This window comes from Cebus imitator, unplaced genomic scaffold (assembly GCF_001604975.1).
Source record: "Cebus imitator isolate Cc_AM_T3 unplaced genomic scaffold, Cebus_imitator-1.0 Scaffold9, whole genome shotgun sequence".
NCBI classification, from domain to species: Eukaryota; Metazoa; Chordata; class Mammalia; order Primates; family Cebidae; genus Cebus; species Cebus imitator.
The window spans coordinates 11,402,668-11,417,020 of NW_016107324.1; the positions used below are offsets into that span (position 1 = coordinate 11,402,668).

At 38.2% G+C, this 14,353-nt stretch overlaps 1 protein-coding gene across 3 annotated transcripts in view; it reads right to left on the bottom strand.

The window, feature by feature from the left end:
- TRIM69 (tripartite motif containing 69) overlaps positions 1–14,353 on the bottom strand; it is a 33,624-nt gene that overhangs the window by 2,739 nt on the left and 16,532 nt on the right. For 2 of the 3 annotated variants that reach the window (XM_017545714.2, XM_017545705.2), the window contains exons 3-7: positions 11,675–12,151; positions 10,593–10,688; positions 8,154–8,387; positions 7,341–7,363; positions 7,131–7,255 (exon numbers count right to left, since the gene is read on the bottom strand). In XM_017545714.2, the coding sequence (XP_017401203.1) occupies positions 7,131–7,255; positions 7,341–7,363; positions 8,154–8,387; positions 10,593–10,688; positions 11,675–12,151 (955 nt within the window). The remainder of the gene's footprint in view (positions 1–7,130; positions 7,256–7,340; positions 7,364–8,153; positions 8,388–10,592; positions 10,689–11,674; positions 12,152–14,353) is intronic. The other variant, XM_037744613.1, reaches the window with a different exon arrangement.

The window sequence follows — 14,353 nt, forward strand, 5'->3', positions numbered from 1 at the left end:
ATATTGGCTCACCGCAGACTCCACCTCTCGGATTCAAGCAATTCTCCTGCCTCAGCCTCTCAAGTAGCTGGGATTACAGGCATGTGCCACCATGACCAGCTAATTTTGTATTTTTAGTAGAGACAGGATTTCTCCATGTTGGTCAGGCTGGTGTTGAACTCCCAACTTCAGATGATCCGCCCGCTTTGGCCTCCCAAAGTGCTGGGATTATAGGCATGAGCCACTACGGCTGGCCTAATTTCACTTTTTCAAGTAATTTATATTATATTCTACAAAAGTATCAGTCTATGACAGATTGAGATTTTTAAAGTTGGCCCTTCATCACAGATAATTTTACAAGCATTAGTTTAGACAATTCAAAGGGCAGCAGTATAAAAAAAGAATATCTAAACTAAATGAAGAAAGATTGAAAGCAGACCAGTAAGAGGGTGACACAAATTCCAGATGTGAGATCATTGAACCTTGGCATGAAATTTGATAAAGGACACATAATAGCTATGTGTGTTCACATCATGGACACAGATACATATATGCATGCATTTATTGTTATTAGATTTATTTATCCTTGGAAGCAAGATCAATCTAGGGTCTCTCTCTCTCTCTCTCTCTTTTTTTTTTTTTTTGTTGAGATGAAGTCTTGCTCTGTCACCCAGGCTGGAGTGCAGTGGCACAATCTCCGCTTACTGCAACGTCTGCCTCCTGGGTTCAAGTGATTCTCCTGCTTCAGCCTCCTGAAAAGCTAGAATTATAGGCATATGCCACCACACTCAGCTGATTTTTTTGTAATTTTAGTAGAGACAGGGTTTTACCATGTTGGCCAGGCTAGTCACTAACTCTAGTCTAACTCTATCTTCTCAAAAAAGCCTGAGTCTTTTCCAGCATCCCAGGGACTTTTCTTTCCAACAACAGGCTTTGAAGAATGAAGAATCTTGAATTTTTCCATAGAGGCCAAATCCCTATTGCCTTACATATCCCCATTCACTTTGGGTTGCTAATCTTTCTGATGTGAGGACTAGGTTTTTTTTGGAGGTACTATAAATGCTTTTTAGTAACTTTTTGGAATCCCAGTCTGCTCTCTTTGCTAAGCCTCGGACACCTCTGGCTAGTTCAGCCCGCATTGGCTCTGAAGATTCCTGAGTCAGCTTTTTGTCCTCTCTTTCCCTCTCATGCCATATTCATACAACAAAAAGTTCTGTCAGCTCCACCTTCAAAATATATCTGTGCCAAAACACTTCTGACTACTTCCATAAATATCACTGGCCTGGAACTACTGCAATAGCTTTTTACTATTCTGTTTCCACTCCTGCCCATCTGCATCCTGTTCTACACATATCATAAATGAGATCATGCCATTTTCCTGCACATCATACTCTTATGTTTACCATCACATCTGAGATAAAATCCAAAGTCCTTACAAAGGAAAAAAGAGCCACATGATTTACCTACCTGTCTACTTCATCTCCTATCACACTCTCCCTCATTTACTTTGATTCTTCCACCCTTGCCTGTTGGCAGTTCCTTGAACATAATGAAGTTCATTCCTACTTCAGGGTCCTTACAGTTTCTTTCCTTGTCCTAGAATGCTTTTTCCCCATATGGTTCACTCCCCATTATTTGGGCCTTTGTTCATGCAAATATTTTAAATTGCATAATTCCCTAAGCTAGAATAGGCAAACTACAACCAACAGGTCAAATCTGGCCCACTGCCTACGTTGTAAGTAAAGTTTTATCGGATTACATTTATGACCATTTATATGTTGTCTGTAGCTTTGCTTTCACTACAAGGGCAGAGTTAAGTAGCTGCAGCAAAGACCACACACGTGCAAAGCCTAAAATATTTACTCGTCAAACCTTTACAGAAAAAGTGCCAGCTCCTGTTGTAAAGCAACAGCCTAATTTATAAGCCTTGCAGAAAAGGAGAATATATGGATCTACAAAATAAGCAAAGACTTCGAAATAAAAAGTATGGAATATATTTTACAAAGGTCTGACCGCAGTTACCATAGAAAAACAATTTCTCTGTATAGAGGGAGAGTATATGGATAAATAATACATTATTAATAAATAGTCAAATACTAAATAAATCTCATTTGGTTTTCTTGATGTAAAATTACACCAAAAATTTAAAAATCAGTTTGCACTTTAAAAGAGTGCAAGAAGTGAAGTTTGGCTTTACAGAGTAAACAGGAAGAACCTGTGTCATACCAAGGCAGATACAATTTGCTGAACAGAGTAACACAGAGGAGGGAACTTCACAGAAACTTTTTTTTCTTTTTGAGACAGAGTCTCGCTTCATCGCCAGGCGCCAGGCTGGAGTGCAGTGGCGCAATCTTGGCTCACTGCAACCTCCGCCTCCCGGGTTCAAGCAATTCTTCTGCCTTAGCCTCCCAAGTAGCTGGGACTACAGGCACGTGCCACCATGCCCAGCTAACTTTTATATTTTTAGTAGAGACGGGGTTTCACCATGTTGGCCAGGATGGTCTCGATCTCTTGACCTCGTGATCCACCCGCCTCAGCCTCCCAAAGTGCTGGGATTACAGGCGTGAGCCACTGCGCCTGGCCTATAGAAACTTTTGAACATCTACAAAGGGATTCTCTCAAGGCTGTGATCTGCACATATATGCAGTGAAACTCGTCAAGGCCAGAGAAAGAACCCCCAGAAATAAGTAGACTGAACAATTTCTGGAGCTCACACAAAGCTGGAAATCGTTTTCAATCTTGCCAATCAGAATGGAAAAATTTCATAAAATTACTAATTATTACTCATAGAGTAATCAAAAGGGTTATTACCTTAGAAAATAGGCTAAGTTAGCCCTAGATTAAAGGCTGTTCTTGAGCCACTCTAACAAGGCTTTATTTAAGCCTCAAAAGGAACAAAATTATTTCATACAATGTTAACTGCATGCCAGAGTTAAATTCAATAGAACTGAAAGAACTACAACAAAATCTAGCAAATATAAATTCACCAATATAAGTGAATTCATTAGTATGAACAATATGAAATTCATCATATTTTACACCCAGTAAAACATTACTAACCAGAAAAGACAAATCTCCAGGGCAGCAAAATTTCAAATAATTTACATGAATACTCTATCCTCAGGTAAGGGGAGTATAACCACTCACTCCTTAAGTATGGGCTGTGCACAGTGACTGCCTTCCAAAGTATATAAGTATAGAAGGAGAAAAAAAGAGTAACTTTACAGTGTAGAAACCTAGCAGACACTTCCTCAGCCAGATGATTAAAGTCACCATCAACAGTCATAAATCATGTTGACAGTATGTACACTTAATATGATGTGATGACAATGGCACTTTAATGCTACTGTCTTCCTCTCCCAACTCATAACCAAAATTTTATGAGGAAAACATCAAAAAATTGAAGTAGTGCAGCATCCTTACAAAATATATGACTAGTACTCCTCAAAACTGTCTGAGTCATAAAAAAATAAGACAAGTCTGAGAAACTGTCACAGCCAAGAAAATGACAACTAAGTGTAATGTGACATCTTAGATGGCAACCTGAAACAGAAAAACGACATTAGATAAAAACTAAGAAAATCAAAAGGAACTAAGGATTTTAGTTAATAATGTATCAATTTGGTTCATTTGTTGTAAAAAATGTTAAATGTAAGATGTTAATAATAGAAAAAACTGATGGGGTATATAAAAACTCTGTAATATCTTTTCAGCTTTTCTGTAAAATTAAAAAATCTAAAAGTGTCCTAAAAAATAAAACCCACTAAAAAGAAAAAAATTACTAGCCAGGAAAAGCAGCAGGAAAAATATGAACCTCAGTCAGGAGAACAATCAAACAATAAAATCAGGCCCAGAAATGACAATGATGATAGAGTTCACAGACAAGGACATTAAAATAGATGTCTTCTACTTTTTCAAGAATGTAGAGGAAAGCATGAATATGGTGAGAAGAGATATGCAAGATATAAAAAGAGTCAAATGAAACTTCTAGAAAGGAAATGAAATGTATATAAAATGAAAATATCTTGAATAATATTAACAGAAGATTAGACCATGCAGAAGAAAAGATGAGACAATTTGAATAACAATAGAAACCATTTTAAATGAAGTGTGAGGGAAAAAAAGGCTAAAAAAAATACTGTGACTGGCCTGAGACAACTTAACAATATCAAGTTGTCTAAAACATGTAAAATTAGACTCTGAGAAGGAGAGGAGAAAAGAGGTTGGTAAAAAAAGTATTTGGAAAAATACCAGCTGACATTATTCCAAATTTGATGAAAACTATAAACCCTTATATCCAAGAAGCTCTGTGAAGCACAAACAGAATAAATACAAAGAAATTCACACCAAGACCCTGTATAATCAAATTGATGGAATCAAGTGACAAAAAGCTAATCTTAAAATTAGCCAAAGAGGCCAGGCACAGTGGCTCATGCCTCTTATCCCAGCACTTCAGGAGGCCAAGGTGGGTGAGTAGCTTGAGGTCAGGAGTTTGAGACCAGCCTGGCCAACATAGTGAAACTCTATCTCTACTAAAAATAATAAAAATTAAAAAAAAAAAATTAGCCAGGTGTGGTGGTGCATGCCTGTAATCCTAGCTACTCAGGAGACTGAGTGGGGAGGATTGCTTGAACACAGTAGGCAGAGGTTGCAGTGAGCCAAGATCACACCACTGCACACTCCAGCCTGGGCGACAGAATGAGACTCTGTTTCAAAACAAAACAAAACAAAACAAAAAAACAAGAAGAAGATGAAAAGGAAAACTAAAGGGCGTTCAATCAAAAGAAGGAAGGTATAGAGAAAAAAGGAACAAAAGCCAGATGATATGGTTAAAAAACAAATAACCAAACTGGTCGATTTAAGCCCAGACATATTAATAACACTAAATGTAAATAGTCAAAACACTTCAATTAAAAGACATAGATTGTCAGATTAAATAAAAAAGCAAGACTAAACTATATGCCAGCCACATAAAACATACCTAAAATATAAAAACATTAATAAGTTAAAAGTAAGATGATGAGAAAAAATGTACTATGCAAACAGATAATTTTGTTTGATTTAAAAAACTAAGATTTTTAAAAAAACAAATCTAAAGAAAAACAGTGACAATATTGATATTAGACAAAATAGACTTCAGGAAAGGGAATAGTAACAGGGATAAAGATGAACATTTTATAATTTTAGTGAGATTGAGTCATCAAAAGATCATAACAATCTTAAGAGTGTATTCACCTTAATAATAGAGCTGAAAAATATATGAAGCACCTTGAGGGCTTTTATGACCCATCGATGACTCAATTAGTATATTGGACTGTATTAAAATTTCAAGTGTATTTCTTTGAAAGACCCTGTTAAAAAATGAAAAGCCAAACCATCTAGTGAGAAAAAATATTTAAGAAACATATATCTGATAAAGGATTTGTATCCTTTGCAACTTAACAATAAAAATACAAACCGAAGATTGAACATATCCGAAAAGATATATGAATGACAAGGAAGCACATGAAATGATTCTCAACAGAATTGCTCATTAGAGATATACAGCCAGGCATTGCAGCTCATGCCTGTAATTCCAATACTTTGGGAGGCTGAGGTGAGTGAATCACATGAGGCCAGGAGTTCAAGACCAGCCTGGCCAACATGGCAAAATCTCAACTTTACTAAAAATACAAAAATTAGCTAGGCATGACTGTGCATGCCTGTAATTTCAGCTACTTCAGAGACTGAGGCATAAGAACCACTTGAGCCTTGGAGGCAGAGGTTCAAGGGGGCTGAGATTGTACCACTGCACTCTAGCTTGGGAAACAGAGTGTGACTCTGTCCTACCCTCCGACCAAAAAAAAAGAAATATGCAAATTAAAACCACTGTGAGATATTACTGTACATTCAATAAAATGGTTAAAATGTAAAAGATTGGCAATATCAAGTTTTGGAAAGGATATAGAGAAACTGGAATTTTCATTAATTGCAGGATGGATAAAACTACCATGGACTACTCCATGTCCATCAATTGGCAAATGAATAAGCAAACGGAATGAATATTCATGATTATTGATACATGGAACAACATAAGTTCCAACATAAGTTCAAAAGAAGCATTATGCTAAGTTAAAAAAGCCAGACATGAAACACTACATAATGTATGCTATCGCTTAGGTAAAAATTTAGAAAAGACACATCTAAACTGAAGTGAAACATATCAGTCAATGTTAGAGGGGGAGAGTAGAAGGAAGAGACTGATTGCAAAGGGGCATGTAGGAACTTCTCGGAGTGATAGAATTTTCTATATTTTGATTATGGAGATGTTTACCTAAGTATATATATTTATCAGAACTCATCAAATTGTGCCCTTAAAATTGGTGAATTTTACTCTATGTTAACTATATCTCAGTAAAGTTGATTTTTTTCAATGTCAATTACCTGGAAAAATTTGTGATTTTTCATTAAATCAGGGATATGTTTGTGATTTGTCATTAAATCAATAACCACAAACAATAATAATAATGATAAATCTATGAATTCTATAAAAACCCTATTTAGAATTTTATTTCTATAAAGATTTTTATTTAGAACTTTATTTGATGTTCTTGAAATGCCATGTGTGTTATTTTGTCTTGCTCAGTCCTTTGGTATCTGCAGGAACAGAAAAACTTAGTGTCCTTTTTAGGTACATTTATTTAAATTATTGGTTTTCTTCTGAAGCACTGAAAATCTAAACAGACTCCTAAAATATTCTATGCTGTGAACATCAAGCACAAGAGAAACTATAAAGACCCAGTGTACATACAAAGAGCATGTACAGAAGCCTCCTTCTTCGGAGAAGAGAAGCCCCTGGGATCCATATAGCTGATTTAGCAAAGCAACATAAAATTTTGTCTGTTGCCATATTTCATAAAATAGTCAAACAAAATCATAGGCTAATAAGTAATCCTGTTATCAAACTCTTATCTGTTTATCAGCACAAAATCATAAATTCTCAGGTCATGCCACTAGAAGAAATTCAGTCATACCAACTAGCCTCCTTTTGGCCAAACTCTACCCCTTCACTATCCCAGACTGTAAAAACCTAATTAGGGCCACAGAAGAGATCCCACAGATTAAACATAGATTAGGAGCCCCGAGAACCAATAGTTACTACCCACTGATACCTGGAGAGAGAGTGTCCTGCATTTCCCTCCATGCCATGTACTGGATAGGACCTTTGTACTGGCCCAGGTTCAGATTTCTGGAAATAAGCTCTCTTGTTGCCAGCAATGTCATTCCTTGCTTCAAGCTGCAGGGGACATAAATCATTTATCCTTAGACATCCTCCAGAGACTCAAGGAAGGATATTAAGAGTACCATAGGGAAACACTTACCTATCTAAGAGAGGTACGATGTCCTAGAAGAAAGGAGAAAGAGAGACATGATCTGCCTGTTCATCAGTTCCCGAAATTTCTTTGGTAATGCTAGCCACCACCAGAATTTGTGCAGATGGTCCCCAACTTATCTCTCCCAACTTCTTATTCTTCATACACTTTTTCTAATCTTCATCCCTGATCCTAACCCAGGTTAAACTGGTCTTTTGCTCTTTCTAGAGTTCCCTTCTACAGGGAGCAAGACAGAAGCCAATAATATAACACTTAAGGTTAAGCTATCTTTACCTATACTTTCAAATAGTCTCAGAGGAAAAACACAGTAAGTATTCCAGTCCCAAGGCCACTTTTCCTTACTCTAGCGAATTAAACTTCTGAATGCTGAGATGGTAACCAATGTCTCTTTAGAGGTGAAGCTTAAGAAAGCAAAGGTTAGAAAACAGCTTTTCAGACAAGTCAACTTATGATTACTGAGAGCCAGAGATACAATTCATGCTGCAACATTTCTATTTTTGAGAAATAAAGTGTCAGGCTCTTTATGGAAAAATATTAAACTATTAATATATACTATTATTAATGGAATTTTAAAATCTTATTTCGTAGAGGATAAAAGTAAAGCTTTTGCTGTGCATATAGCTGAAGTACCCTCCTGCTTTTCTTCCAGAGAATCTTAGAAGCACTAGAAGCACTATAGCAATTTTGTTTTGTTTTGTTTTGTTTTCCCTGACTGTGAAAAGCCACTTCTGCATTCTTTCCAAACCTCTTCCCCTCTCTAGGTAGGAAGGTACCCATAATCATATTGGTATGGATTCTCACTTTGAGAAAGTTGAAGGAGTTCTGTTGTTCCATCTTTGCCTGAACGCTCATCAACATATCCTTGGCTAGGACACATTGCTCCTGAAGGTGGCTCAGATTCAGCTCCATCTCCTCATTCAAGGCTTTACCCTCTTCCTGGAGTTCAGTTAAAATATCCTCTTCTTTGCTGTCTAGGAACTGATGCAGCTTTAGAAACTCCGTGGACACATGTTGCTGCAGATATAGCTTGTTTTCCTGGAAACCTCCATGATTGTTACCATGGTTATTACAGAGACTAGTGCTTGGGGATGGGGAACCCACACCACCAACACTCACACACTTGGGAAATACCATTACAGAAAAAATGCATACAACTGTCTACTGATAATCAAATTCAACCATATTAAAATGAGTCCTTTGGGAGACTTACTCCTTCTTTTCCAATTAATTTAATAGTTCAGGATGAAATAGTCAAAAGTGCCCTCTAGGTTCCTATTGCAGTACTGAGATGGTAACAAGGGCCATATTAAATAAGACCGTGGAGTTAATCAAACATTCTAGAATGGATGATAATAGCCTCCTAGATTGGTAAACCAATAGCTGCCAAGTGGTACTATTAGACTGGGGTCATTGGGAGTCTGGAAGAACCATCCTTACCTAGAAATCAGAACTGGGGGAATGCCACTCCTGCTACAAGGACAATATAAAAGAAGCAGGAGATAACATTTGAAGTGCTGAAATTGATAACTGTAACACTTGTAGCTTTTTTCTTGGGTGACCTCAACATCCTCACAGGTAAACCATTTGGTGTCCTGGCTTCTCAGTTCCTCATTCTCCCCATTTCTAGTGATTTTCACCTTTATTGATTCATTCCCATAGTCTCACCAAGGATTTTATCACCCCCGGCAATTGCATCATCTACAAAATAACTTTTTATGCACCAAGCTCACTCAGATACCCCTATTTCAACAATTATTGGATCTCATTGAAACCTCCTATTCACCAACCCTTCCATTTCTATTCAGGAACTTCTACCTTCATGTCCTCTCTTATCTAGCTTGGATTCCATGGTCCATAACTATTATTGCACCCTTAAGTTAGTCTTGGCTGGGCTCATACCTGTAATTCCAACACTTTGGGAAGCCAAGCTGGGAGGATCACTCAAACAGGAGTTCAAAACTGGGCACCGTACTGAGACCCAATCTCTCCAAAAATAAAATAATTAGCCAGATATGGCACACTAGTCCCAGACACTCAGAAGGCTGAGGTGGGAAGATCTCTCGAGCCCAAGAGTTTGAGGTTACAGTGAGCCCATATCCACCTCTTCACTATCATCTTGCTTAGCATGTTCCAGCTTTATTGGCCTTTTCTCTATTTAACATAGCAGCTAACTTTCTGTCTCAGGACTTTTCCATATGCTCTTTTCTATTCCTAGAACATCCTTCTCCAGGTCACCTTCTTCATATTCTCACTCACCCTGTTCACTTCGCTAAGTTACTTATCATTCAATTCTCAATTTTAGTAAGTGACTTCTTCAGAAAACACCCATCTTCCAATCTAGACTATGTTCTCCATTTATACGCTATCATTATACCCTATACTTTCATTATAGCACTTATCACAGTTGTTATTTTCTTTACACTGGTGAGTTTAATTAACACCTGTCTCCCAACCCCAGTATCTAGATTTATGCTTGACCCACTCAATAAATAGTTGTTGAATGAATGAATGAATGTTGACACTAATAGGAACTTTTACAACAGGAACAAGATTCTCTAAAGACATTATTACTTCCACATATCTTTCTTCTTTCCCTGGAGTCTACTTATTTCGTCTTCCAAATGGTAAATACCTGAAAAGGCTCTTCTCCATAGAATAATTAATACAGAAACAGAACTTCCAATTTAGCACCCCCAACTTAGGAGCTATTTGCCAAATCTGTAGCCATTAGTGTTGTCCTAGAGTGCCTATGAAATTGAAAGTGCAGACAATAGCTTTATTTAGTTTGGAGGAAGCTTAGAAGGATCAAATCAGATGGAAAAAGCTTACAACCATAGAGACACAGGTCTAGAGATTTCTGGTTATAAACTCAAAGGAATGAAGGGTATTTCTTTGGACATAGCAATCTTTAGTGATTTTTTTCTGATAAATTCCTTCTTTTGCCATAGATAAAGCCAAAAACCAGACAGATTTCAACCCCACAACAGTCACCTGGTAAATGAACCATCAAAAAGATCAGCATATTAGGGGAAAGATTAATCTGCTCTGTTGAGCAGCTATTAGGAACCTACTGCACCACCATATTCCTTTCCACCCTGCAGTCTCAGTTTTCCAGTTCTACAGCCCAGGTGCCATTTAGTATGTGGATAACTTATGTTAGGCACCTTTGTATCCATAGCTAAAGTTACATGAAGGGTGTGTTCCAGTTCTATCTCATAACCCCTCTATCTTGCTCCTCACCTTATAAGCAGCAATAGCTTCCTTCTGCTTCTTCCTCAGGGACTGAAGCTCCTTCAGAGTTGCCTCCAGTTGACTCTGTTGGGTGGCAAGCTCCTCCTGAGAATACCAAATAGAATTAGCCCAGACTGACTCAGGAGATAAAGGATGATAAAGGACATCTTCCCCAAGGCCCCAGTGTACAAGAAAAAAGCAAGCTCTTTATGCAAAATCTTCCTTTTCCTCTGTACCATAGTTCTTGTCTCCTTCAAAAATTGTGAAGAAGAAAAGAAAAACAAGGTCAGGTGCAGTAGCCCACATCTGTAATCTCAGCACTTTGGGAGACTGAAATGGGAGGATCACCTGGGCCCAGGAGTTTGAAACCAACCTGGGCAACATACTGAGACCCCATCTCAAAAAAAAAAGAATCCTGGGGAAAATTACATCCTAAAACTTAGTTTTGCTCTCTTAGTAGCTAGCTACAGGTGTTTGAAGAAGGGAATAGAACTCTAAACATTTTCCACTCTAGTTATACACTGTTCTCAGCATCTATAATTTTACTTGTGTTGTTCTCACTTAGAACACTTGATTCTTCCCTCTGTCCTTCCAAATCCAAATGATTTCCCAGCTCTAGTCCTTTCCCTTTCTTTCACTATATTTCCCCCAACTATTTCATCTTTCACTAATCTTCTCAGAAATTCTAAACCCTTAAGAATTACAAATGTGACAAAATTTAACTTTTAATAATAATCTTATATTGCTTCTATTGTTTTCTTCATTTTAAGCTTAATCCGATTTTGAAATTTTGATAACAAGAGCAGTATCTTATATATCCGCATTCTGCACAGTGTTTAGCAGAGTGCTACCACGGCAGAGTTTTGATACAGATTTGATTGAGGGAGTAAGCCAGAGCTCCTCCATTGTTCTTTTCCTATAAGCAGCAACTCTGGAAAAAGAACTTTGCAAGATACATTGCACTTTCTGAGCAATCTGGGCTTTCTAATCATCACTTGAATAAAGTTATGGGGTTGGAAGAACGAACAAGCCCTATAAAATATTTTTCCTAGTTTTTCTAAGGGATTGTTCAAGGCCCAGAGCTCACCCACCGTGAAGAAACGGACAGCATCAGAGATTTGCAGGAACTCCGTAGACTGCCCCACAGACAACCGAGCATCCTTGCATTGAAAGCAGATCAGTCTCCCATCTGGTTTACTGAACAATTTCAGGTTCTCTCCATGCTCTGGGCACTGCGGATGGCCCTTGAGTAGGGGTAAGTTCTTAATCTTGTCTGCCAACCTGTCCAGTACAAGGTTGAATGTACAGTTGCTATACTGACATAGCATCTTACACACAGGACAGAATGTTTCCTTTGCTTGCAGCCTCCAAAAGTTTTGGATACAGGCTTGACAGAAGTTGTGGCCACAGCTTAGCATCAGTGGGTCACAAAACCAATCATTGCACAGTGGGCAGTGTAGCTCCATAGTAATATCTTCTATCACTACTTTAGAGGGTAGGTGGATGATTGAATCATTTGTTTCAATATAGTTGACTGGGTCAATGTTGGAGGAGGAGCTGGAGGATACCTTTAGAAAAGAACAGCTAAAATGAGTTTCTCTTTCTTGTTGCCCATTTTAACACTCTAGGATCATGGGCTCCATTCCTAAAGGAGTTGACAGTTGGTGCAACTAGAGTAAAAGCACATAATCTCTCCTTTGGAAGTGAACCAGTAAATTGAGTGTTTTCTGACATTATAGCGTATGATGCTATTTAAACTTTAATATAGAATCAAGGCAGAGGAAGAAACAGTACTAAACCAAAGAAATGTACTTTGTGGTACATCTCTCTACTCACTTTCCCCATATATCAGATGAAAGTTTTATTTTCAACTTCTGCTCTGCTAGTTATTACCTTTATTTTATTTTTGTTTTCTAGAAATTATGTACAAAGAATTGGAAAATAAATCAGATTCCTCAGTCAGTAGTACGATATCATCAACCATCCAGGCTCCCCTTCACTCCTTTATTATAAACACATTTCAGAAATATAAATACAGGAGTTGGGCACAGTGGGTCACACCTGTAGTCCCAGCTACTCAGGAGGCTGAGACAAGAGAATCGCTTGAACCCGGGAGGCAGAGGTTGCAGTGAGCCGATACGGTGCCACTGCACTCCCACCTGGGTGACACAGCAAGACTCGGTCTCAAAAATTAAAAAACAAAAAATTCCCATGTATATCTTGTGGTCAAGAAGCACATAATCATGACCAGGTATATAGATACATACTCAAACAGGTCTGAGAAGACCCTAAGCTTTTACCTCTGGCTGACCTTCAGGCTCCATGTGAGCAGGACTTAATAGCTAAGACAGAGCTATAAACAGCCTAGCTAAGTATTAAAGGAGCATCACAACACAGAGACAGATGGCAAAGACTGAAATAGTACTTTTTCTTTTTTTCTTTTTGGCTCCAGGAATTTGAGGAAACTGTCAAAACACAAGCTGACCACTGAGCTAACGAAACATGGGTTTCAGTGACTGCACATAAAAAGGATAACAGACTTTACAAAAATAGTTTCAGAAAAGTCACTAAGCAAGCGGCCATGCACAGTGGCTCATGCTTGTAATCCCAGCACTTTGGGAGGCCGAGATGGGTAGATCATGAGGTCAGATCAAGACTATCCTGGCTAACACATGAAACCCCATCTCTACTAAAAATACAAAAAATTAGCCAGACATGGTGGCATGCACCTATAGTCCCAGTTACTCGGGAGACTAAGGCAGGAGAATCACTGGAACCCAGGAAGCAGAGGTTGCAGTGCACCACTGCACTCCAGCCTGGGCAACAGAGTGAGACTCTGTCTCAACAAAAAGAAAAGTCACTAAGCAAGCAAGCAATCCACAACCAGCAGCAACAACTAAACTAACCCCAGGTGTGGGGACAATCTGATTTCCAGAGTTGCCACATTATGATATTCAAAATGTTCAGTTTTCAACAAATGAGGCATGCAAAGAAGCAAGAAAGTATGGCCTATTCATAGTGGGAAAAAAAATGAATAGAAATTTTCCCTAAGGAAGTCTAAACAATGGCCCTACTAGAAAAGGACTGTAAATCAACTAACTTAAATATGCTCAAAGAGCTAAAGGAATATCTTACCAAATAGAGACTACCAATAAAGGGATAGAAATTATGAAAAGGAATCAAATAGAAAATATAGAGCTGAGTCGGGTGTGGTGGCTCACACTTATAATCCCAGCACTGTGGGAGGCTGAGGCAGGAGGATCACTTGAGCCAAGGAGTTTGAGACCAGCCAGACCTATTTCCATCTGTTATACATCCCCTTGAGAAATGGAGTTTCTAGAACTGCTCTTTTCTTCATTCCTAACCCTGCCCATTCTATGTTAGGATTTACCTCTCCTTATGGGCTTAGTTTCTCTTATATTCAGATTTATTCTAGCCAGGGGAATGTGGCTGAACATTCTTTGCCTCATCATCAAATTCCATTCTCATTAATAACTATTTATAATATCCTCATTCCATATATAAATTCTCACTTTTGTTGTCAAAATGTTTTGTTTGAGTCCCTAGCCCTTTGCTCCATAATTTTCCACATAGCCTGTGTTCCCTCTTGCTGATGCCTGACCTCCCCAAACCCTGGTCTTGCCTATCTGGACCTTATATGGCCATCTTCTCTTTGAATGCTGCCTTTCAACCATTCTCTGTAGTCTCTTTTTCGAAACTCCTATCAGACAGATGTTGAAGCTTTTGAAGCTTCTCACTCCAGTCTTTAT